Consider the following 25,393-nt stretch of genomic DNA (forward strand, 5'->3'; position numbering starts at 1 on the left):
ATCCTTAGCATGTCCTGTGAAACTCAGTGAAAACCAAAGGTGGGAAGTCAAAAACAAGAATACAGTCTCTAGAAGTGCTTTAGCTTTAATCACTTCACCGTATATATGTTTATATATACTTGCCGCTACAATTTTCTAAAAATAAAACCAACATGAAAATCAATTAGGAAACAGAAAAGAAAGATCAACTGAGTTTGGGGGAGAGAGTACAGCAGATTAAGCATTGCAAAAAATGATGACATATGGAAGCTAAAACCAGCCAACACAGACCAAGAGTGCTCATGCTCAGGTGACCCAGGAGCTCAGGGGACAAGGCCACCAAGGTGTGACATGTATTGCTCCCCTGAAGAATGCCATAGGCATGGGGGTAGGGAGCCTGTGGGAATCAACAGTTCTGTTCTCATGTATTTATACCATCAGAGGTTAAGAATATCTAGTCTTTTTATCTTTGGGTCTTTCCAGAGCCTAGCCCAGGGCCTACAAATGGTAGACGCTCAAGAAATGTGTGTTGAAAGATTAAATAAATGAGGTGGCCTTAAGCACTCCCTCTGTGCCAAAGCTCAGTGGAGAAACACTGAGATCTCCAGATGGTACTATACCAGCCCAGGGCAAGAAACTAATGTGGCATGGCTGAGCAGTGTTTGGTCTCAGGGTACAGCTGAGCAGGGAAAAGGTCACTGATTGAGAGCAAAGTCTAGGGACATTCCTGGCATTAGTGATTTTAAAAAGCTCACTAATGCCAGGAATGAAGACGTCCCGCAGAAGCCTGTCTTGTACAGATACTCAATTGTCAATTGCTACCTAGAAATCTGAGTGGTCATCTGGCTCTTTCCTGATGCACAGTGAAGCAGGACAACACTGAGACACTGATGGGCGAGGCTGAGCCAGGGGAGGGGGAGACAGGTATGGTGGGAGGAGCTGGCCCCCAGCACATGTGAAGCAGCCAGGAAGCCAGGCGCTGCCCTGGACGCACGGTGCCACTTTGCCAGCTAGTAGGTGGGGCAGCATAAGGAAGCGGGGTGCCCATTTGGTGAACAACCTTGGCTACATCCTGGTACCCAGAAACTAAGCATTTACACCGTCCAGTGCTGCAGCACTTTAGGCCCCACGTGCTTTGAGGAGGTTGGGATGAGAGCTCTTGAATTTTTTCACTTTCATCATAGGCCGTCTCCGTCCCACTACATTAGGGTCTGTTTTGGAATTCTTATATATGTGGCAGGCACTTTATACTTGAGATGATTAAGCAGGCAGATGTCTAGCTATAAACTTGTGTCCATGGCAGCCCAGTCTATTTTATGAATTTATGAATTCATTTATGAAGTCATTTATGAATCTTATCCCGAATAGCCATTTTATAGCTGCCTTATGGAATATGTCACACAAAGGAGAATTTACATAAGTCTGGACTTAAGGAGGCGGGGAGATGTTTATGCCTAGGCCTAGCTAAATACCATTTCAGAATCCTGTCATGACATGGACATGGGTGTGACGAGGTCTGAATCATACCTTCTTGGACATGGCAACATCTTAAAGTCCATTTCACTTATCACATGGAAAATCTGTACTTACAATAGTACTGTTGTATCTCCCTAACACTTTGTTTTCTTAGCAAGTATGTTTATGAATATTCAGATCATTTTATCTCCATAACAGACCTGTGAGGCAGGGAGGGCCTCACTCAATCCACAGGACCCATGAGGGAACTGAGGTCTGGGTCCAACAAGTAAGGCATGAAGTAGGGCTTGAACTGCCAGGTCTTGTGATTGCCAGACTGGTGGTTATCCCACTAGTCACACTGCAGAATCAGCCTGGCCTCATAAAGGGACAGAGAGGGGTTTCACCATCCTCATTTGATATACAGGCTGTCTGGGCATCAGGATGGACCCAAGAATCCTCAACTCTGAGAGGTCAGCCAGGCAGAACACTGGGAGGGGCAGGGCTGCACTGGCAACATGGAGCAGAAGACAAGACTACACAACAGTCCCTGCCCTTACTCTGCTTGTCCCCTCAAAGGGCACACACACTGGACACCCACTAAGACTTTTTGAGGGACTGGGGCCAGACCAGGTAGCAGGGCCTTTCTGCTTGCCTGGGCCTTCAGTTGGGGCATGGGTCAGACCACGGTAGCTGGATGGGAGTGGTGCGCCCCTTCTCAAGCTGTTTACTTCTGAAGGGGTTCTCAGGATGCTTGTGGAGGAGGCCTGCTTCACCTAGCAAGTTGCTATACACATGCTCCCTCATCAAGATTCAGCAGCATGTGACAAAGGAGTACTGACCTTCTCCCCAATAAGCAGCAGGCCCTCCTTGCCCTGGTCCTACCAGCATCACCCCTTGGGGAGTCAGAGCCTGGCAGGTTCTCCAGTATCACCAGCCAGACTCAGAGTATAGGCAAGGACCACAGCATACTCAGGTGTGGCTGTGGGGTCTCCCTTCTGCGCCTCCACAGAAACACTGTGGGCACGAGGGCATACATTAACTCTATTCTACAGCTGAAAAAACTGGGGCACAAAGCAGTCAGGTGACCTGCCAAGATCACACAACTAGTGATTGGCGGCATTCACATTACACATACGATCAACTCCTAGCCCTTAAAATGTTAATATAAAGATCTTTAAAAATATCGTTCTCTTTCCAAAACAAAAATTCCAGGCTTACTGTCCCACTTCTTCAGGAGAAGAAGACAGAGGTGGGGAAGGGGAGCCTATAAAGGGCCTTCACATCTTGCAACAAGAATTTGTGCCTGGATTTCCAGAATGGCTGGACATTCATGGGGGTGGGAGGGGGGAGCTTCTAGTCTCTTCTATGTCAGACTTAATGAAAACAATCACATGGTAGGACACAAAGTTTGCTACTTACATTCACTTCAGTTATAGCAATATCAACGACGCTACCAACAACAATTAAGGCATCAAAAGTGTTCCATGCATCAGTGAAATAGTGCTGTTAGGGCAAGCATTCAGAAGCCACAGAGGAGAAGAAGCACAACAGGAAAAAAGAGAAAAGGACAGTGTTATCGAAGGGGAACATCTCAGCGTTATGCTACTCAGCTACTTGAAAAACTGCCCTAAGACAAACATGTCATAGATATATCCCTTTGGGTATCACTTCTGACACAGCAAATAAAAACAATTAGAGACACCCTAGCTTACCTTGCCTACCAGTGCCTGGGGTCAGTGCGGCCAGAAAGTCAGCCCTGCAAAGGTGGTTTGTGTCTGCAAAGGCCTTTTGGGTGAAGGCTCTACTCTACAGGGGTCTTTCCCATAGCTTTCCTTTAGGAAATGCTCAGTTTCGAATCGAGTACAATTGGGATCTGTGACTTGTCCAGGTGATGCCACTGCAGGGCAGGGAGCAGAGTGTGCAGACAGAAGAGAGAGGAGGGTGCAGGCCACACCAGGCGCATACTCACGTCAGCTTCGCTGAGGGCCACGTCTATAATGCTGCCGATTACGATGAGGGAGTCAAACGTGTTCCAGGCGTCACTAAAATACCCCTGGACAGAGCAGGCAGGGGCAGACGTTCATGAGCACGTATGAATGAAACATCACACGGATCATATGAGGACATAATATGAGTCCCCACAGCACCCATGGCAACCAGGTTGGGTGGTAAAGCCAAAGAGGGGGGGGCAACAATACTGTCCACTGGTGGAAAGGGCACAGAGGGGGCTTGTGTACCTCTGCGTGTGAGAGGGGATGTGTGTGAAAGAGGGTGGGTGTACACTCATGCACACACACACACACGCACACACACATGTGCACGCACACGCGCACACACACACACACACACACACACACAGCACAGACCCGTGGCCCTGAGTAGACAGAGGGCAACCCTACCCTACCACCCTGTGTGCTGATCTCACACCCTCATCAGCTGACAGAAGGGTAAGGCTCTCCCACTCTTTTGAGGCTCTTTAATCACCCACTTGCTTCTCTTCTCTCACTTACAGAGCACTGTCAACAGTCATCTCATTCCTTTTCCGGGCCCCTTCAAATAAACCAGCAGCCCTCCCCCAACTGTAGTGGTCCAGAACGTATGACCACGAGGGTGACCAAGAACAGTCCCTGGCTTCAAAGAAATTTTGGTCTAATGGGGATACAACTAGGTCAGGGCTGACGGAGAGACAGGCAGAGATGTGTGCACAGCCCTGAGGCATGGCTCTGTGGCAGAGAGGTCTTGGTTGTGGGGCGGGAGAATCAGCACAGGGAAGCCAAGGTGGGCTCTGAGGAGAAGACTACCATCAAAGGCCCCACCAGAAGCCTCACGTTGTCAGCAGGCTCCACCCTCTGTCTCAGCTCTTGCTCTCCCACTCTCTCTTCACCTTCCAGGTTAAGAGGACTCCTCTTTGTCCCTCAAAAACAGGAGCAGGTTTTTCCCCACCTCCAGATGCCTCTGCAATCCAAAACTCCTCAACCCAACTTGATCATAAGTTTACTTCTTCCTTCAGGGTCAGATAAATATTAGCCCTTCACAGAAAAATTTCAGCCCCTCCGGACTGCCCACAACTCACCATATTGTCTGTGTGTCTGTCTCTCTCTTTCTCTCTCTTGTTGAACACTGCACATCTACCACAATGAAAGCCTTTCAAGGGTGAGGACTATTCTGTCCCACCTCCACCAGCTCCATCCAGCCCAGTGCCTTGAATCTACTTGATATGTGAATGTGTCCCTTTCTCTATTAATCTGCACCTTACTGGTCTTTCCCAGTTATTGTTTTTCCAGGTCCTTATAGCTTGAGCCAGCTCTAAGGTACATCCTTAAACACGAGGCTTACCAATCCATGTACATGTGCCATACGTGAAAAAATTTTACATCTTTTTCTGGGACCAGGACAGTAGGTGCTAAACCACTGCCGTTGTCTCCTGACACCCCTGGGAAGCCCTCCATAGTAGTGGTGGGGAAGGACTGAACACAGAGCCAGGAGGCTTCTGATTGCCATGGACCAGACTGCGAAGGCCCATGAGTATCTTCTGGAAAAGTCAGAGCACATTTTGGAAACAAAAATTCAGGTCTGAATGATATAAAGAGAGGCCTGGATTCTTATAATGGTACATTTAGTACTGTATTAAGAACAGGAGGTACTTTGAAGTGACAGGTCCCAGGAACTTGTGAGTAAACGCAGGCCTAGCAGAAACCACTGCAGGGCCACAGCCTTTTGTAACACTACAGAAAATGTGGGCATGTCGACTGCCCTAATAACTGGAGTAGGGATGTTCACTCTACTGCCTGTTAATCATTCCCCCTATTCGTGGGGGAGCCATTATACTCTCATGGTTTATTGTTTTAATTTCTCACTAAACAATGGAAGACTTCCCCATCCACCTGCCATGATTCCTGACCCACTCAGCCTGTCCCCCTCTGACAATCACAGTGCCGCTCTCACACTTGTCCCTTCCTGCCTGTCAACCTCCTGGCCCCCTATCAGCAGTCTAAGAAGCTGACAGGAACAGTTAGCCTACAGCAAATCTGATAACCTATTCAAGTATAAGGAGAAGCTCTACTTCAAAGACACCACTTGTACTTCTTGGCTTGTCCTCTCATGAGTTCATGATTCTCTGCTGGCCACACTGCAGGAAAATGGGCGTCTGTGAGGTCTAGACCATGATGTGGTCAGAGGTGGGATACACAGCCAGCCCCAGAATGGGAAGGAAGACGTGTGTGTGTCCTTCACCAAGGTCTCCTGACACAGAAGGCAGCTGAGTCAGAGGGTGCCTTCAATGCCGGAGCTGAGGTGCCCACGGTCCTCTTGTGGCAAACAGGTAACAAGCAGTTCTCTGATGGACAGCAGTGCCTCAGACTACACAGAAGGGCAGAAACTACCCTTTTCCCTCATGGAATTAAGAGCATCTCAGAAGCTAAAGGGAATGTGGCAACCCCTCCCCTCTCCTGTGGGGAGGAATTTATGCCTTAATCAAATGCTTGGTCATGAGTAGCCACTAGAGCTCCAGGTTATTCCCATAGCAGTAAAAGCCAAGCATTCTTCCTTCTCTCCTGTGGCACAAAACCCATACCACATGCACCGCATCTCTCTCCTGTTACTTTGGGGGATTTGCCAGAGGCCAAACCCACCACTCCCTCTTGCGCCAGACAGCTCTCCCACTAGCCTTGGGATTTTACTCCTGACAACTGTCCTACTCCTGACAGCTTGTCCCTCTCCTGAATGATCAATGCTCCCACTGTAGGATTGTTCCCATCCACCTACAAGCTATTCTCCATGAAGGCAATCATCACTCACCAGAATAGATAAAATCCTTTTGAATTAATATGACAGGGGCTTAACACTTCTTTTGGGTCTTGGAGCTTTTTCGAAATATGACTCTCTAGAAAATCCCTCGCACTCACAAAACGGCACCCAAATCATAATAGTTCATGGACCAAAAGCTGACACCCCTAATCTAGGCTATAGGAGGCTTGACTTGGTGCAGGTGGCTCTGACAGGAGGACAGGAGAGGCATAAAATGTCAGTCCTCTTTTTCTTCCTACGTACTGCTTCCCTGTTTAACAGCCTCCTATTTTGAAGAAATCACTGCTAGAGTGAGCATGACTCAGTCCCCACCCTTCCCCACCAAAGGCCCATAGCATCTGGGTAACCAGAAGATAAGACAAGAGCTCCTAACCCAGGGCCCATCTCCATGCTCTTCCTCTTGGCTGATGATCACTTCCACCAAATTCTGTAACTCTCCAGTGGAATGAGCAATCAAATCTATCCATTTCTCTATTTTTGTTTTTCAGCTCCCTACCCGAAAAGACCAAGAAAGCCCACCACATGCAATCATATCCATTATTCAGAAACAATTCTGACTCTGGAAACCTAAATCATGAACCAGATTAATGCAGACATTAGAGTCAGGAAGCTCCATTCTTTCTAAGAACCCTGTTTTGACTGTCTGTCGGTGTCTGTCTCCTGCCCGACAGCGGGCTCCTGGAAGGCAGAGGCTGGGCTACGACTATTCCTGGGCCCCTCGCCAGGATATAGCACAGGCTTGAGGATGGCAAAGGGCCAGTGTCTGGAGAACGGTTGCAAATGGAAAACAAGAAACTCAGCCCAAGTCCAGATTCCTTTTGCTGCCTGGCTTCACTCTTATCTGCAGAGCTAAAGAAACCCTCCACAAACAACCTGCCCTTTGTCCTTTACCATGGCAGCCAGATCACTTACTAACTTCTGGCAGGGACTGTTTGGGCAATATTTGACCCAAGTGATGACCCGTAGTGCCAAGTTCTGGTAGAACAGTAATGAGCAACTTTGTGACTAGCTTAAACCTTTCCAAAGGTAAAGTGGGGCTTAATGGGAAACATATCCCACTTTGGCAAACACTCTACCTAGAAACCGATAGAAAAGCAAGTGCTGTCTTTGGCCAAGTTGTGCCAAGAGGCTCAAGCACTTATTCCTTCCTTCATTTCACCAATCTCTGAGTAACCACCTTGTAGCAGACATCACATGAAGTACTGTGGACCCAAACACAGCCTGTGATCTTGAGCAGCTGCTTATCAGCAAACAGAGACTCAGCAGTGTTTATAGCAACACTGCATGGTAAGCATCTCTCAGATGTACCTCTGAAGGGAAAGGTTGGCTTGGGCTGGGCTGGCAGGGATGTCTCTCCTGGGGAGGTAATGTCCAGTGGGTCTTAAAGGCTTCCAGAATAAGGTCTGTGGACCTGGAAAGGAGTGGCATCTTCACATTTGGGGATGGGGTGGAGCAGAAGGAATGTCAGAGAGAGTGGCAGGAAAGGAGGCAGAAATGTGCTTATACAAGTGTTTTGCAGAGGACTTCAAATATTAGACTAAGAAAATCACATTTCTTTTCCTTGAATAATGGGTGGCCAGGGCCAGAAGAGTAGCCTGGTCAGTTTGTTATTTACAAAGGGAATAAGTACAGAAAGGGCTCTCCATGGGTGGGAGATCTCTGAGAAAGCAGGCATTTGCCCAGGAGAGAGGACAGTAGGCAAGGCTGGTGAGACAGAGGGCTACTGCAGCCCTAGGTACACACACATCTTACTTGGAGAGAAGAGGACTGGGAGGGAGCTCTGTGATACCCTGAGACTGAGGGACAAGATGAAAGCACCCATCAGAAAGTCCGACGTGAAGTTCTAAGGGTGGTAATACTTGGTTTCTAGTATTATTTGGCATTGAAAAGAAATCACTTGGAAAGATGTCATCATTGAAAAACTAGAAAGGCAGTATCCAATTTTCTTTCCAGGAGGTGCAGAACATATTCCAGGAAGAATGTTGGAACTGTATTAAGAAGCCCTACTCCTGCCAGGGGCCCTGGAGCAGGGTGTGCTACCCAAGAGGTAGATGAGACCAGGCAACCCACAACCTACTGTGCTTTGGCTCTGTGTAGAAGTAAGGAACAGCACCAAACCCAACTCTTCTACTTTTTCCAAGCACAAGTGGGTAGGAGTGTGAATTAGACATTTTCAGGATAGAACTAAGACCAAAAGGCTTAAGGACTAAGACATGGAACAGGGTGTGGCTCACTGGGAGGAAATCCCACAACCATGGCAGGTATCCTGGATCTGGACCAAGTTTTGGGATAAAACATCAGGTGGGTGGTATCCAGAAATAGACAGGTCAGGCCATTCTGACTCCACAATGTGCTCTTTATACTTGCTGGAGCCAACCCTCTGGAGAATGCCCTCTTTCCTAAACCTTTCTCCTTGGAGCATAAGAAATCATTGCAGAATTACAGCAGCTTCTCCTGGAGGTGAAGGCTAGGGGAACAGGGCTCATCTCTTACCTGAATTATGTTTCCAAACCCTACAGCTGCATGATCAACTCCAAGTCAAAAGCACAACATAGAGTGCACCAGGTTGATGCCCAGCTGGTGGATTCCCCTGTGGGGTGCAATAAAATGTGCATTCTGCTTGCTCTTCCCCAATTCTTTTGCTCTTTGGCTACTCATCACCTTCCACTCTTGCTTGTCTAGTGCTCGAAACCAACTCTTCTTATGAAGCAAGACTGCCTCCCCACTGTGGAATCTCTCACCTCTGGGTTTCCCACCTCATCCCCTTCCTGCTTGTGGGTGTTGGGTAACTGGCCTTACATGGCCTTGAACCATTTCCTTCTAAATGCGCTATCTCCCAAGAGGCCCCATTTCTCAGATTCCTTATGTATAAAAAGTTCTCAGAATTAGGAAACTCAATTTTTTTTAACCCTTGCATCCTGAAATGCCTTCTTACCTACCACTATGGATTTTTTTTTTTTCTGATTTCACTTTCCGAAATGGTTTTATATGACAACTGCAACCTCTCTCTCCTAACAGAGGCTGGTGAGTTCTCCTAGAAGGCATGCTCTTACTGTGGAGAAAGCTACCCCAGGACTCTGATACAGAGCTCCTTAGGGGGACAAAGACTCTCTTGAGATGAGACTGAAATCCCCTGTGGCCACCTCCTTGGCACGTTCCCGTCTCTGAAGCCCTGACAACATTGCTCCTTAGCCCTCACTATCACACTGTGAGAATAGAGGTAGCCTCCTTGACTTCTTTGTAAAAGACCACCCTCACCTGAACTTGGCTTAAAAACATCAAAGAGAAGAATAAGAAATAAAGGTTTCAAGCAGAGCTTTGCTTCATGGTGATTTCATTTTCCCCTGTTCCACCAGGCACACAGTGATAGAGGACCCATCTCCTCTGGCTTGGGTGCTCTCCAAGGGCAAGGATGCTATTGTTATTTGAAAAGTTCTCTCAACTGTAATTTGAGGTCATCTTGTGCTATGAAAATATCTTGCTGAGTAAAACTACAAAGCAATACAATGTGTGGCGGAAATCACCCATTTAAAAACTCTGATCTCTCAGTACTGATTATAAATTAGCTATTCATTTCCCTTGGGTATCACCCATCTGTTCACACGCCACAGAACTCTCCTGGGCTAAGCAGTGTGCTACAAGCCACCGGTGCACTGGCCTGCATACAAATGCACACGCGTGCATACAAACACACTCACAGACTCAAGTACACATGTGTGCATACATACAAGTGCACTCTCATTCACTCACATACTGTGAGTGGACTTTCTCCTCAGCCTGGTTCAAGCTTTCAAAACTTTCTGAGTTTAACCACCAGGCAAAGGGAGACATGGCACAGGGTCTCTGGGAAATGTTCCATAGGTGGGTTCCACATGCATTTCACAAGTACTTTCCACATTCTTACTCTGCAACCTTTTCCATCAGTTCAGACAAATATTGTTCAAAGAAGTAAAGGTAAGAGGGAAGCAAACCAAAATCTCAAAGGAAATTAAGATGAATTTGGAAAAGGAGGAAATGTTTATGTATGTAGATATGGACAAGTCACAGTAGGTAACATCTGGCCATGCATAAGGTGCCCAATTTGACCCCACTGCAATCACCCAATTAATCACTTACAAATGTCCTTTCTTTTTGGTCCACAAAGATCTGATAAAGATTGCATAGAAATTAATTCAAATTAAAGAAAGGAACAGTCTGGAATTAGAATTTCATGTAACTGTGGAATATGTGAAACTATTTCTTAATCCATGGTCTTACTTAAATTAATGTTGTTATGATACCCCACTCAAAGAGAACCAATAACTAGAGCACTGGGTTCTGTCATCCTCTAACTCTTAGGGTTTGGGTCTATGCTAAGGAGGAGGCTGAGGGACAAATGCCTCATAGTTCAGCTCAGCTCAGCTGCTGTGTCTAGGGTTTTAGAATGAGGGAGCATCACTGATGAAAGTGGTGGTGGCAGCTGGCACCACATGCCAGGCACTAAATATGGTACTTCTTCACGCGTCACAGCAGTCCATGAAAGAGGACTATTAGCATCCTCATGTTATGGATGCAGAAATTGAGGCACATGGCAGTGAAGAAACTTGCTTAAGCTAGTAAGTGGCAGAGTAGGATCTGAATCCAGTCCAGTTCCAGATCTGTGCTCTTGGACACTGAACTACACTGCCTCTTCTGATATAGCCTTTGTGAGCGTGGGACTGAATTCACTGTCCTCCCAAAGGAAAGGCAATATGCTGAGCCCTCCAGTGTGGTTTAATATATTTCACATCCCATTTTTCTTAAAGTAGAGTGCAATTTTTCTAAATGAAACAAAAGATGGGATGACTGTGAGAAGTCTGCAGTTGGTTCTAGAACTTTATATAAAATGTGAAAGGTGTGCTGCAGAGCAAGAATAAACCAAAGTCTTCATGGTAGAAATCTGAAAGTAAAATCAGGATCAAACTCTGATGGTCGTATTTGGACCTTTCCCCAGTGCTCAGAGAATGAAGGTTTTCCTGAGATAGCATGAGACATGCTCTTCTAGAACCAGAAAATCAGGTTTCCAAACAATCTCCCCCCTACAGATTCCCAATTCTCTTCTCTTCTTTTTCTCGGAATTGTTTTCATGAGGTTTTGTTTTTGCAAACTGATTTTCCTGTGTGTATACAGATGCCCTGATCAGATTTAAATGTTCTCAGGTGGTAACCCAGTTAGCAGCCACAACAACTGAGTGCAATTCAGTAACACAAGTCCAACAGGAAACTGGTGCTTTCTCTGAGTGATTGAGCAACTCACCTTAGGCTTAAATGCAATGACTTTCAAAACCATCTCGACAGTGAACACCCCAGTGAAGACCATGTTCAGAATGTCCATGGCATCATTGAACATCTTGGACTGCTCGTAGTGCTGTGGAGGAAGACAGAGGTATGGCTCTCAGAGACTTGGCCATGATCTCACACCCTCGCAGAAGGAGGCTCCCCAGCTCTCTGCAACTGTGTGGGCACTCTCCATGGTCCGGCACCCTCTCCCAACTCGACCAGCATTGCAAGGTCACATGGTAAATTCCCACCAAGCCCAGGGGGTCCGTGACAAGATGAGGATGATTGAATGATGGAGGGAAAAACAAATCCATTCTCTCAGCTCAGGAGAAGGGGAGTTCACCCTTTCTTCTGGCAGGGCTTATACTCAGGCCCTTGATTAAGGCACAATGCAGACACTACCAAAATTTCTATGAACAAAAGCAAAATTTGATTAGGGATAAATCCTATGTCATTTAGGTCTATGTTTAATAAAAGGCAGAATTACTCTGATTTTATACTTTTTGCTATATCAGTTTGTATGGTCTAAAACAAGTGATCTTAAACAGTAAATGCTCTTTTTCATTCATAAGGAATTTTTAAGGTAAGGAAGCGCCAGAAAATTTATCCTCGACTGTCTTTACAACCATTTTCCAGATTGCAAGGAGAGTTGGTTTGACAAGTTCTTAGAGTCCAGGCAAAATCTGGATCTAGACCTTGATCCTTGCTTGCTGTCCTAATGTGATAGCTACTCGTCAACATAATTCCTGAAAACATTCACTGTTGATACCAAATTAAACCCTGACTCAGGCAATTTGAGTGAAATGTATTCCTTGCCCCTGATGTCAGCTAGAAGTAACTATAGTTCAGATCAAACCCAGGATTTCATGAATCATAAAATTCCCCACTGCCATGGTCGAAAGCCCCTTGAAAATAAGTATATGACTTAGGGTTTGCTTTTTGACTTTGGGTGTTCATGGTGTGTAGCACCTGATACAAATAATTCAGCTTAAACCTCATCTCTGAGGTAGGTGTGACAGATTTCCCCATATTACCTATTAAGAAAGCCAGGTTCAGGGAATTAAATAACTTTTCTAAGGTCACCCAGCTGATAAGGAGTAATCAGAATTGAAGTTCCTGCCTGTTCAAGTCCAGAACTGTGGTCCCTTTTTTTTCCCCCGCCTCTGGGTACTGGGGATTGACCTCAGGGGCACTTAACCACTGAGCCACATCCCCAGCTCTATTTTGTATTTTATTTAGAGACAGAGTCTCACTGAGTTGCTTGGCATCTTGCTTTTGCTGAGACTAGCTTTGAATTCGCAATCCTGTCTCAGTCTCCTGAGCCGCTGGGATCACAGGCATGCACTGCCGCACCCTGGAGAACTTTAGTACTTAACCATTCCCTGGCCACAAGAGGCCCATGTAGAATTGAATGCCACATGCGGGATCCATGGGAATGTTACCTACCGCCATGCTGTATGGTCTCAAACAAAGGAGTGATCTTAAACATCTACTGTAAGAGTCAGCCAGAATGGACTCTGGCCATACTATAACCCGGATTCATCAGAACATCAAACCCATCCTCTTGTGAGGGGGCAGCACTCCACCCTGAGAATCTGGGGTACAGGGCTGTGCAGAATGCCCAGACTTGGTCCCCACAGCTGTCTCCATTTTTACCTGCATGGCCAAGCAGAGTGTGTTGAGCATGATGAGGACAAACATCATGTATTCGAAAGGCGAAGAGTTCACCACGTACCAGAACTTGTACTGGTAGGGGTTTTTGGGGATGTATCTCCGCAAGGGACGTGCTTTCAAGGCGTATTCAACACACTGACGCTGCAACGGCAGAAAAGGGCAAAGAAGAGGTTATGAGCACTTTGAGGGAAGGAGCCATAGTGGTCATCTGCTCTGCAAGAGTTCACTCTAGCCTCCTAACTAGAACATAACTAGAAGCCACCACCCTTCTGCCACAGCACCACCAAGGTCTCAGCCACCAGTGCTACCATTGCAACATAGGAGGTAAGCAGAGCCCCCATTTTGCTTATGAAAAAAACTAATTCCGAACTTTTGTTTTTCATGCTGAGGACGTGCAGTGTGAGCACGAGAGAGCAGACTTGGTCCAGGCCTCATCACTGCCTTTCCCTTCCACTGTTGGGCCAGGTCCTTTGCTGAGCTGTCCTTGGGGACAGGAAGCCAAACACCCACAGGCACAAGCTCATCAAGAGCCAGAGGGGCTGACTTAGTCTCTGAGAATGGCAGCACTGGGCTGCTCAGATGGACCCACATAAGACACCTCTCAGGAGTCAGAATGTGTGACACATGGTGAGCTGTCCATGCGTCTATCTGGGAGCTCCAGGGATTTAGAATCTCCAGGATATGGTTGGTATTGATGGCTGGATTAAACTAAGTTTGTGTCTACCCAGAGACCTATCCTTCCTACTCGCTCTAGGGACAAAGACTTGTCTACCCTCTGCATCAAGTCCAGAGAGAGCCTCCAGCCCCAGCCTCCAGCCTCAGACCAGAGGCCCTGGCTCTGCACCTACTCTCCTGCTTTGACTCTGGATGCAGGCAGGCTCCCTGTGTCTGGGACTTGGTACCATTCCAACCTCACATACTGACACCAGGGACCCAATTTAAGCTTGTTTAGAACCTCAGGTGCCCATCCACAGCCCTGGCCCTGCCCTCATCTTTCTTGGAGTGGATGAGTGGGTACAGGGCTAGGCCAGGCTCCCTCAGACTGTACTGTGTGGGATCTGCAAGGACACCCTGACAACCGGAAGGAAAGTTCTCCTACAAACCAAGCCAGAATATCCTCACATTTCTATAATGGGCATAGCTACAGCCTGAAATCCCAGGCTGCTGGATCATTCTTGATTACTATTTCATCACCAAACCAGAAATGCTACCAAAAGAGGACTAGGGAAACTCCCAGAACAGGCTCTCATCTCACACTTTTTTTTTTTTTTTTTAGGGTTCAAAGGAACCTCTAAGGGGTGATTCCTTAATGCCCTCAGTTAGAGATGGGAGAGCAGAGATGTACCTAACGTCACAAAGCAGGTGCAGTCAGGCAGGGCCAGAGCACAGGACTCCTGGCTGCCTCAAGGCACCATGCAGAGCCAGAGGCTCCTATTTCTACCAGATTGGTTAAAACGAAGTGCTAGATAAAGAAATAAGGATGCCACTCAAACCTTAATCTCCAGTTTAAAGTTTTTGACTTCCCTTCTGGTGTTAGAGGGGTTTTCCTCCTCAGGGACAAATCTGCTCCCCAGGAGACATCTGGCAATGACCAGGAATGTTTTGTTGTCACTACTGGAGGATGGAGATGCTACTGGCATCTAGTAGGTAGAAGCTGGGGATGCTGCTAAACATCCTACAGTGCCCAGAAAGCACCAACAAGAATTATGCAGCCTAAAATATCAATAGTGCCATGGTAAAGAAAGTCTGGCCTAAGCAGATACTAAAGAGTCTCCTGGTAGAGACTGGAAACTCGAATGGGTATATACTGGCCTCAGGCCACAAGGCCCTATAAGATTCTGTGCCACCATTCCCGGGCCATGACTGTGGAAGGCGGCCTGCATGTTCTCTGATTTCTCACTAAGGCAACTGTAAATGGGTTTTACAATCATGAAATCTACTTTGTATATGGAAGCCTAACTCGGCAGGCATGACTCAAACTGGCTGAGAGTGCGCTCTGAATAGGGAGTGAGCCCAGGGGCACCCTTCTCTGAGTGCAGGGTGGTAAAAGAGATGTTCAGCTCTTGCTCGAGGGACAAAAGCACAGTGTGTGACTTTAACCTGATTTTTGTCCAGCTCACAGTTCTTATACTCTTTTTCTCCCTGCTCCTGAAATGTTACGATGACAAAGCCCACAAAGATGTTCATCATGAAGAAGGCGACAATGATGATGTAGATGATGAAGAAGATGGAGATCTCCACTCGGTAGTTGTAGACTGGCCCAACATTCTCTCCATTTGAGTCAATGGCTTTATACAGCAACCTGGAGAGCAGAAAAACCAAGTAAGGACCTCCCAATCCCACTCCGCCCAAGTGGCCCAGCCCACAGCCTCCCCCAAGATGTCCCCAGAGTTATTCTGAACTTTTGTGGGCACTGTTTCTCATCTCCTCACAGGGTGCCACCCAACAAGACCTCTGGATACAACCAGGTCTCTGTGGCCCTCCTCAGCCTCAGGCCCTGAAGCTGACACCCAGAGGAGAGGAACCTACAATATAATCATGTAGAAATTATTTTGAGGACTGAAAATGAAAAGATTTCACAAGTAACACTCCTTTCTATTCACAGAGGAGAGAGGACGAACATCATACCGGAGGAACCGAAAACTACACAGCTGGCAAAGACAATAAGTATCTGACCCAAGCATTTCCAAAGAACTGAGGGGAGTTCCTCAAACAAAATATGCACAACACATAAGTATACATCAAGCAGAACTCTTAATGGGAGTAGGAAATGTACACTCTGACTTCAGCTGATCCCCCAATACAGATGCACATACCCATGGTGCCCAACACTCCTATATCCTCTTCTTTCATCTTTGCACCTGGAAAGACTAACATTGCTGTCACCCCCATTTTATGGATGTTCAGAGAGCAATTCAAGCACCCAAGGTCACACTTCTCAGGGACAGAGTCAGGAGGTGAGCTCAGTTCCTCTGAGTGCTAAAGCACAGCATCCTAAACCTGACACTATGGCCACCACCTGTTCAGAGTGACCACCTTACTCCATGCCTCTTTTCTCAATGGACCAATTTTCTATCGAGCAAACCCCACCCAACCATCCCTTGATCTCACAGAAGCTTCTGATAATCTGTGCCTTTCACTTGTATCCTGAGAGCTCTGCCAACCTGTGGGGGTCAGCCTGCCCACCTGCTGTGGCTGCTCTGGGCATGGGGCATCAGAGGGCAACCGAGGTACAAGAGACTCTCCCATTTGCGTGCCACCTTCTTCCTTCTTTCTGGTCTGACTTTTCCCATCTGAATCCTAGCCATCCTCCAGGACCATATTCTGTATGTCGAGGACATACCAGAGCTCCTGCCTGGTTTGACCCTGACACCCTTATTGGATCTGTGCTTTGAAGGAGGGAATCATGCCTAGCCCACGGTTTTACTTCCACAGTGCCTGGCACAGCTTGTTGAATAGAGCTGATTTCAAAAGCACATTTAGTGAATGAGCCAGCAAGTGCCTTAATGACAGAAAAGGCATGATCCATCCACACCTGGCACACGTTAGCACTCTACTTATCAGAATGAATGAGCAAACAGGTTGGGACACTTTCAAGACCCTTATTAGGAACAACAGAATGGCACCTTTACTGAAATGGTTACCAATGGGGATTGGCACACACGTGCCTCTCAGAACCCCCTGGTCCCATCCAGCAATGCTGCCCAGGACCTATACCATCTCTGCTACCAATGTGAGAGTTCTGTTAGCAGGCCACAGACGTTAGCCATTTGACTAATCAGAGAGCAGAGCTCTGTGGGCCAGGAAGGGATGATCAATGCCCCAAAGTAAAGAGAGTCACGGGACAGGCCTGTGACTGTGAACAATGGAAATGAGACTCACTCTTGGAGAGGACTCAGCTCAGAGGCCCCCAGAGGAGCAAGCAGGAGCCTCATCTGGAAGACTGCACATTTTCTATACTCACGCAGGCCAACCCTCAAAAGTGGAGACAGTGAAGAGCGCCATCATAGCAGAAAGAACGTTGTCAAAGTTGAAATCGCTATTTTGCCAGATCCTCTCACGGACCACAGGGCTATCCACATCCCCATCCTTGTAGAGGATAAAAAGTCCCCTAGAGAGGTAAAGAAACAGGATTTGTCCTGGTTTTACACAAGATGGGTAGAAATTATTTTAAATCAGCCATTCAGCCCCAGACTTTCTTCTAGGCACGTCACACCCAGCCTCACCTGAGCATAGCACAAGTAGAGTCTCTCCTGCGCGCTCCCTGCATTTAATCTAGTCCACAGTTCGAACAATTGTTGAATAACTGCAACGTGCATCCTCCAAAGCAGCTAGGCAGACACCCAGTGTTTTTTTTTTTTTTTAACAGATGAAAACCACACGATGGGTAAATGTTTCTCATAGAAAATAGACTCAGAGTATATGCTTAAGAATCAAAGCTTTGTTCATAGAGAATTTTGTAAGCTCTGGGAAACAAGCCCAAGTAAACTCTTTTTTAAAAAAAAATATATTTATAGTTGTAGACGAACTCAATACCTTTATTTTATTGATTTATTTTTATATGGTGCTGAGGATGGAACAAAGAGTCTCACTGTGCCAGGCAAGTACTCTACCACCTAGCTACAACCCCAGCCCCCAGGTATATTTCTATCTGCACTTTAGTTTACATCTAATCTCTTTCTTTTATTACTAATGGCGTTCCCAATTTTTCCCCCAACAAATCCATAGTTTTGGGCATGTGATGTTTCTCACAAAACTTTCCTTCTGGAAGGAACTCAAGAGATAAGTCTGTTATCGTTATTCTACAGGTGAGGAAGCAGAGGCTTTGAGAAGGAAGAGATGGTGTCTCCTCACTGTTGCTGTGGACTCAGCTTCAGGGGCACTCTGCACCCCACAACCTAGGTGCTGGTGCCTCTAGAGCGGCACAGTCATAGTTAAATTACAACTGGTGGGGATCTGAGGGCCAAACATGGATGCCTAAGGCATTTCTGGATCCTAGAGCCTAAACATGGACGTGCGCCTGAGGAACTTCCAGATCTGGGGGCCTAAATGTGCACCTAAGGAACTTCCGGATCCAGGGGCTTAAACATGGATGTGTGCCTGAGGAACTTCTGTGGGTCTAAACATGGATGCCTGAGGCATTCCTGATCCTGGGGCCTAAACATGGACGCCTGAAGCACTTCTGGATCCCAGAGCCTAAACATGGATGCCTGAAGAACTTCCAGACTTGGGGGCTTAAACATGGACGTGCACCCAAGGAACTTCCGGATCCTGGGGTTTAAATGGATGTGTGCCTGAGGAATTTCCGGATGCTACGGCCTAAACATGGAGGACTGAGGAACTTCTGGATCCTAGAGCCTAAACATGGACGCACACCTGAGGAACTTCCAGACCTGGGAGCCTAAACATGGACACCTGAGGCACTTCTGGATCCTAGAGCCTCAACATGGATGCCTGAGGAACTTCCGGACCCGGGGGCTTAAACATGGACGTGCACCTGAGGAACTTCCGGATCCAGGGTCCTAAACATGAACGTGCACCCGAGGAACTTCCGGATCCGGGGGCCTAAACATGGACACCTGAAGCGCTTTCGGATCCAGGGGCTTAAACATGGACATGCGCCTGAGGAACTTCTGGATGCTACGGCCTAAACATGGACGCCTGAGGAACTTCTGAATCCTAGAGTCTCAACATGGACGTGCACCAAAGGAACTTCCGGATCCTAGAGCCTAAATATGGACGTGCAACTGAGGAACTTCCGGATCCGGGTGCCTAAACATGGAGGACTGAGGAACTTCCGGATCCGAGAGCCCAAAGATGGACATGCACCTGAGGAACTTCCAGATCCGGGAGCCTAAACATGGACGCCTGAGGCATTTCTGGATCCCAGAGCCTAAACATGGATGCCTGAGGAACTTCCGGACCTGGGGGCTTAAACATGGACGTGCACCCATCGAATTTCCGGATCCTGGGGCTTAAACATGTACGTGCGCCTGAGGAACTTCCAGATCCTGGGGCCTAAACATGGATTCCTGAGGAACTTCCGGATCCAAGGGCCTAAACGTGGACGGTCCCTGGAACTTCTAGGTCCTTGTGCCTATAAAGGGCAGGGTGTGACTCTCAGAAGGGATGTGGCCCATGAAGGGGAGCCGAGTATGGGGCCTGTTGGGAGGCAGCCTGAGCTGTTACACCCTGAACTTGAATGTGATGGTGGCCTCACTTCCCGGCCTTCCCCTGGGTGTCACTTCCTCCCCTTCCAGGAGGTGCCGGGGAGGAAGTGAGACAAGCGCAGGGGCCAGGCCTTGAGGAGGGACACCGTCTTTCTCCTTGCTTAGCCAGGCGCCTGGCCTGGCTGGGGACAGGGACGTCTTGTGACACTGGCTGCCTCCTGCATCCCTGCCCCAGGACCTCAGGGACCACAGGCAGGGCCAGTCGCTGATTCTCCCCTGGCCACTGACCCTTAGCCCCGGGGTCTGCCCAGGGAGAGCTCTGTCTCCCAGAGGGTCAGGGGGCCCCTGTGACCTGCTGCTCCTTACCCACTGTCATCCTGGGCAAGCACAGGTCAGGACACCAGACGCTACCGAGAGTGACATCTCCTAGATGGGCAGCTGGGGACTTTGCCTCTGTTCCCAGGCTTGGACACCAGATGATTCCCCCCTTGAGACAGAAAATAACCCCACACTGCCCAAGACTTATTTTTAAGCTTTGGATTCTGAAATTTTCCTGCTGCTACCTTCTTTGTGAAGCCAGTGTTTTCAACAGAGACAATATTCCAGGGGAAAAAAAAAACAAAACAAAACATGGAGTCAATCAAACCAAGCTGACACATCTGGTCCTCCAAGAGAAATCTGGATTGGAAGGAGAACAGCCATTCTCAACTGAAGAAATAATGAAGTTCCCTTGTCCTTATTTTGTGTAAGCAAAATAAATAATCTGATGTTAACTCATCAAATTATTTTTGATGAGTGCTTGGCTCATAGGAAAACTGATTCTTTTTTATGGAATGAAGTGTTACCTGATTTTAAAACTTAAAATGAAGCCAATTAGAATTGTTAAATTACACTGTCATGATTCTATTCTTTGATAGCAGAAATAAACCTTTTTTTTTTTTTTAAATTGCAACTGGTGCTCTGTGACTATACCTTCTGTGTAAAGGAAGCCCCTAACCAACATCAGCAATGTGGGCAGCCAGACCTCGGTTGGTCAGGTCTCTGAAGGATGGGAACACACAGATTCTGCTCAGCCCCAATCTCTGAGCAAGGGTCTCCCTGCCTGCCTTCATATTCAATGGCCACCTTGGGATAGGAGGCATAAATATTTTTACTTTCTCTCTCCTCTGCCTGTTCTTGTGAATGGAATTATGGTCAAAAACGTGGTTGACAGGAACAAGGAGAGAAGAAGTTTGGAAAATCTACCAGAAGAGGGTAGTCAGCTTTCAAACACCAGGGAGTCGGGCTGCATGTCTTTATTTGGGAGCAACATTATCCACAGGGATGTAAGGAGAGTTACTTGGGGCATCTCATAATCATTATTTTGAAGCCTTAGTTTGTAAGTTCTATACCAAATAGCAAGATCCAGCTACCCATTCCTTTAGGATGATCAAATTTTGGAACAAGACACAACCGCTTGACTGCACTGACACAGCTGCACACTTTGAACTGATTTTATGTTAGGTGAATCTCACCTCAATTTTGAAATCAAATGAACTACAAAAAATAAATAAAATTTTAAAAAACACCAAATATTCAGCCATGAGCTGAGCACACAGGCCTCTTGTATTCCTTGGAAATTCCTGAAATGACTCTGCTCCCAAGACACTCACCTGCATTCTTCAGGATTACTTTTGGCTTCATCTGTGCAGCGATAGAACTTCCCCTGAGTACAAAACAGACAGATGACAGTCAGGCACGGGCTCCTTCTCAAAGCATCACCTGGCCACACGTGAAGTGCACCCCTCTACCTTGAATAACTGCACCCCAATGCAGGCAAACATGAACTGGAGGAGGGTGGTGACGATCATGATGTTGCCAATTGTCCGGATGGCCACAAAGACGCACTGGACCACGTGCTGGGGAGACAAGAGTGGGGAGGGGATGCAGGGGTGTCATTTCCTTCATTACTTTAGCATTAGTGAGCTAACACCAGTCCGGGGCTTCTATGTGTGCATTTTTCATGTGATTTCCTGACTCTGCAGTCCCTAGTATTTGTTTTTTCAGGTTATTTGCAGGAGGTCCCACACTGCATTGTGGCCCCCGTGGAGGAAACCAAAGAGGGGCCCACTTACAAAGAAGGTGGTTTAATTAAAAAGAAATGCTAGGGGGTATAGCTATTCCTGGCATATAGGTGCCACAGTGTCCTCCTGCCCCCAAATGACTTAGGAAAATGCAAACTCTTTAGCTTTTTGCATAATCTGCATGAGAGTAAAGACTAAAATGAACAAAAAGAACTATCACTGAATGAAAAAAGTAATAAAATGAATAGTAATCATAAAGAAAAAGATCTCAAATAAACAGTAATGCCATCAGTTTCCACAAAGGTGTTATTAATTGGTGGGAAAGGCCCATCAGCTCAGCTCTGACCCAGAAAAATCAGTAACTGCAGCCAGCCCTGCTGGAAGGAGGAGAATCGGTACCTTAAGCCCTTTTGCTCTGTTGATCGCTCTAAGGGGCCTCAGGACCCTTAAGACCCTCAGAATCTTCACAACGGAGATGGCACTGGATCTGAGGAGGAGCAGAGGTAAACCAACAAGGAAGTATTAATGGATACAATATTTTGAGATTACTTATTTCACTTGATCTTCATCTCTTTAATACCAGTACACAACCTGCTTGGGATCCATGGAAGCTGAGCTGGTCTCTCTCCAAGACTGGTCTCCTTCCAAGCACATCCAATGCATCCTGAGCTGAGCCCAAGGTACCCACAGAGGCCCTGCCTCAGGCACATGATTGATCTTGGCAGAGATGCAACTAGATGCAACTTACAAACTTGCTTTGTTCTTCTCAATGCAAACACTAGGTAGTTCTTGGATTTTAGGTTGCAGTGCTTTGGTACTGGGGCTTCTCTGGCCTTTAAGAGTTAAGTCTGGTAGGAGAGATGGGCAATCAAAACCCTGAGTGGCATGTGCCCCAGTGGGATAAAATGCAGTGTGCACAGCCTTAGGGGTAGCCTGCAAAGGCCTCCCAGGGAAGTGATAGCCAGGTTGAGTCCCAAAGGAGGAACAGGAATTAGCTAACAGAAGGGAAGGGCTCCAGGCTGAGCAAGCAGCACATTCAAAGGCCCTACTGGAGAGAATACAGCTCATTTGCAGCATTGGAGAAGGTTGGGAGTGACTGGAACATAGGCTCTCCAGGAGGGAGCGGCAGGAGCTGCAGCCACCTCCATCCTATATGAAAAACTTGAAGCCAAAAAGCAAGGTCACAGCAGCTGCTGCATCCCAGATGCCCAAGAAATCACATTTAGAGTGGAAGGAGCCAGGAGAGGGCCCTTGTTCCCAGCCCCTCCTGTAGGAATGGGGAATCAAGATCCCAAAAGGATGCTTTCAGGCCTGGAAGCAAACCCTGGAGGAACCAGGACTAGAACCTAGCTTCCTCCCTCCTCAAGATTTCTTTCAATCACTGCTAAAAGAATTTCACAGGGAGTAATAAACCTATAAATCCAATCTAGCAGTGAGAATAAAAACTAAAAAAGAAACACAGGAAAATATGAATTGCCCCAGTGCTTTCTGGCATGGGGGCAAATTAAGCAATCCTGGCTAAGTAAATACAGTTAATTAAAACAATGCTAGTCCTCATGAGTCATATTAAAATTCCTATAAACCATCTTGCCAAAGGTGTTGGGTACAAACACATGCACACACCCCAGAATACTTACTGAATCCCAAATGACACCAGAGATACCCCAACAACCAGCATATCCAGCAAATTGAAGTAGTTCCTGCAGAAAGCCCCTTTGTGCAGGAAAGCTCCAAAAGTCGTCATCTATAAGCAGAATCATGGGTCATTTACCGTTTTTTTTTCTTCTTCTCCTCTCCAGAGGCAAAGCAACCTGTGCTCTTCACAAAATCTCTAGGAAAGCATGACTTTATTAACAAGTACACATTAGGAAGTCCAAAAATGTACACCAGCGGGACTGAAAGACCACAAACAACGTATTCAAACAAAAATGGAAAAGGGACAGCTGACTTCCAACCCATTTTTAAAGTGACCAACTTAGACTTTATTACAAGCACCAATTTCACACATAAACACATTGTTGGCATGTCTACAAAGAGCCTATCTTGGAAGAGATGCCATGTGACTTTGTCACCACTGCTCAGACCACTTGGCCTCCCTGCCAAGTGCTGGTCTAACCTCCCAGAGGTTCCAGTGGAGCCTACATTGTTACAGTTCGGCCTTCCTCGTGGAGGCTAGAGAAAGCACAGGAGTCCAGCACTCACAGGCTCTAGCTGCGTAGAAACTTCCATCCTTTGTCCTTGCTGGTTCCATATCATTGCCTCTAGTGGTCTTTAATGAGCTACCTGTTTCAAAGGGCACTGCCAATCCTAACTGTTCTACATGTACCAGGTGTGGCAAGGAAGCTATCATGGGACATCACACCTGTGTCAATGTCATTTTTTGTCACTTGCTGTGCACTCCCGGAGTATATACTATGGGTACTCCAGGGAGGTTTTCTACAGGCAACGGGAACAGTTCCCCAGAGAAAAAATAACTCTATAGAGTTCACTATTCATTTAAAAGATAAAATCAAACAAAGGTGGGGAACAGGCTCCGGTATATACAGTCAAGGAGAGGCAGAGTTGGGAGATTATCAGCTCTAACTTGATTAAATTGCCAATATTCAAACCTTTGACCTACAAAATGGCAATTGCAATCAGTTAACCAAATAAAAAGCCTTCCAAATGGCCAAGGCCATCAGGAACCAGTACTTCAGATGTCAGATAATTTTGGGTCCACCTCCATTTTCTGAATGCTTCTTGTTTTAGTTTCTATTCTCTAAAATACCTTCAAAATGAAGAACAATTTAAATGATTTAAATCACTGAGGCAAAACTATGGAAATTTAAAACCAGCTATCATTTTTCTCCCTTTTAAGTAACCCAGGATCTCATTTCCCCAAAGCCCAAGAATAACTATACTTAACAACTTGAAAAGGTGGAAAATCAAACAAAACCTCAATTAACCAGGCTGAACTCAAATTTTGTAAGATTTGAAACAAAGAATTTAAACAGATATTGGTTGGTTGTTGGTTTTGAGCTAATTTTTCATTAACAATAACCACAAAGAAGCCATTCCCTGGTCATGTTATTTGAGGTTTCCTTTATAGAAGATTTTGTGAAGAGCCCAAGTTCCACAGTAGTCCAATATAAAATAATTTTTTTTTTCCCTGAGATGCACACATAAAAACCTCAAAATAGTTCAAAGAAAACTGTGGTTTAAAATCTTCATTTCTCAGCTTCTTCCTACTAGGAGATGGTTACTCCAACAGTTCTCATGGCCCTGTTCTCCCAGAGCCACAGGGACCCACTCCTGGAGGTTCTTAGCTCTGTGCTGTTGGTCTCTGGACCTCTGAGCAGGTAGGAATGAGCTGCTCCCATGGGGCAGCTTCCACATTCAGTACACAAATCACATGCAGCAACGGCAACCGTTAGCTCATGCATGGGCACTACATTTAGGTTGCCCTATCTGAAGGGTGCTCCTTTTGTTTGTGTAAATGTAAGCCCATCCATTAAATCAGAGAGTAAATATCTTAACACAGGTAGACCCAAGCTATCTTGCAAATCTTGTTGCAAGAAAATAGTATGTTACTATTTCAGGCTATGGAGAGAATAGTGCAGTCAGGGAAACGAGGAGACACACATTCCCTTCATAGGATCAATGTTTTTCCTCTGACTCTGATGTCAGGAAGGGTAGAAGAAAGTTCACACAGTGCTATGTCTGTTATCAGTGGACTCATTTCAGAGGATTTTGTTTTAACGAAGCAAAATATAATTCCCTAGTAACTATGAAGCCAAAGTAGCTCCTACATGCACTCAAAGATTAAAAAGGAAACAACACCAAAAATAAGTTGGAATGGTCACAGAAAAAAATCTTTTGGTTAAAGGGGGGAAAAAAGTTTAGCGTGGCCACAGAAGACAAAAAATAAATAAATAAAGTCAAAAGCACTTCACGCTTCTTTCCTGTG

The 25,393-nt window shown here is 46.5% G+C and overlaps 1 protein-coding gene and 1 long non-coding RNA gene across 6 annotated transcripts in view; one reads left to right on the forward strand and one right to left on the reverse strand.

Moving 5' to 3' along the window:
* Positions 1-25,393, reverse strand: part of Cacna1d (calcium voltage-gated channel subunit alpha1 D) — a 316,079-nt gene that overhangs the window by 41,745 nt on the left and 248,941 nt on the right. For all 4 annotated transcript variants that reach the window (XM_048801133.1, XM_015494418.2, XM_015494421.2 and 1 more), the window contains 9 exons: positions 23,085-23,191; positions 21,847-21,934; positions 21,175-21,282; positions 21,037-21,089; positions 17,179-17,325; positions 15,315-15,516; positions 13,197-13,355; positions 11,518-11,628; positions 3,407-3,490 (listed from right to left, as the gene is read on the reverse strand). In XM_048801133.1, coding sequence (XP_048657090.1) covers positions 3,407-3,490; positions 11,518-11,628; positions 13,197-13,355; positions 15,315-15,516; positions 17,179-17,325; positions 21,037-21,089; positions 21,175-21,282; positions 21,847-21,934; positions 23,085-23,191 — 1,059 coding nt within the window. The remainder of the gene's footprint in view (positions 1-3,406; positions 3,491-11,517; positions 11,629-13,196; positions 13,356-15,314; positions 15,517-17,178; positions 17,326-21,036; positions 21,090-21,174; positions 21,283-21,846; positions 21,935-23,084; positions 23,192-25,393) is intronic.
* Positions 7,169-9,558, forward strand: LOC125616256. Of its 2 annotated transcripts, XR_007346873.1 has the most exons (3): positions 7,175-7,530; positions 8,197-8,342; positions 9,262-9,558. It is a non-coding gene; the product is annotated as an uncharacterized LOC125616256 (long non-coding RNA). The 2 variants fall into 2 exon arrangements; XR_007346872.1 differs by lacking the exon at positions 8,197-8,342 and having other exon boundaries at positions 7,169-7,530.

This window comes from Marmota marmota, unplaced genomic scaffold (assembly GCF_001458135.2).
Source record: "Marmota marmota marmota unplaced genomic scaffold, marMar, whole genome shotgun sequence".
NCBI classification, from domain to species: Eukaryota; Metazoa; Chordata; class Mammalia; order Rodentia; family Sciuridae; genus Marmota; species Marmota marmota.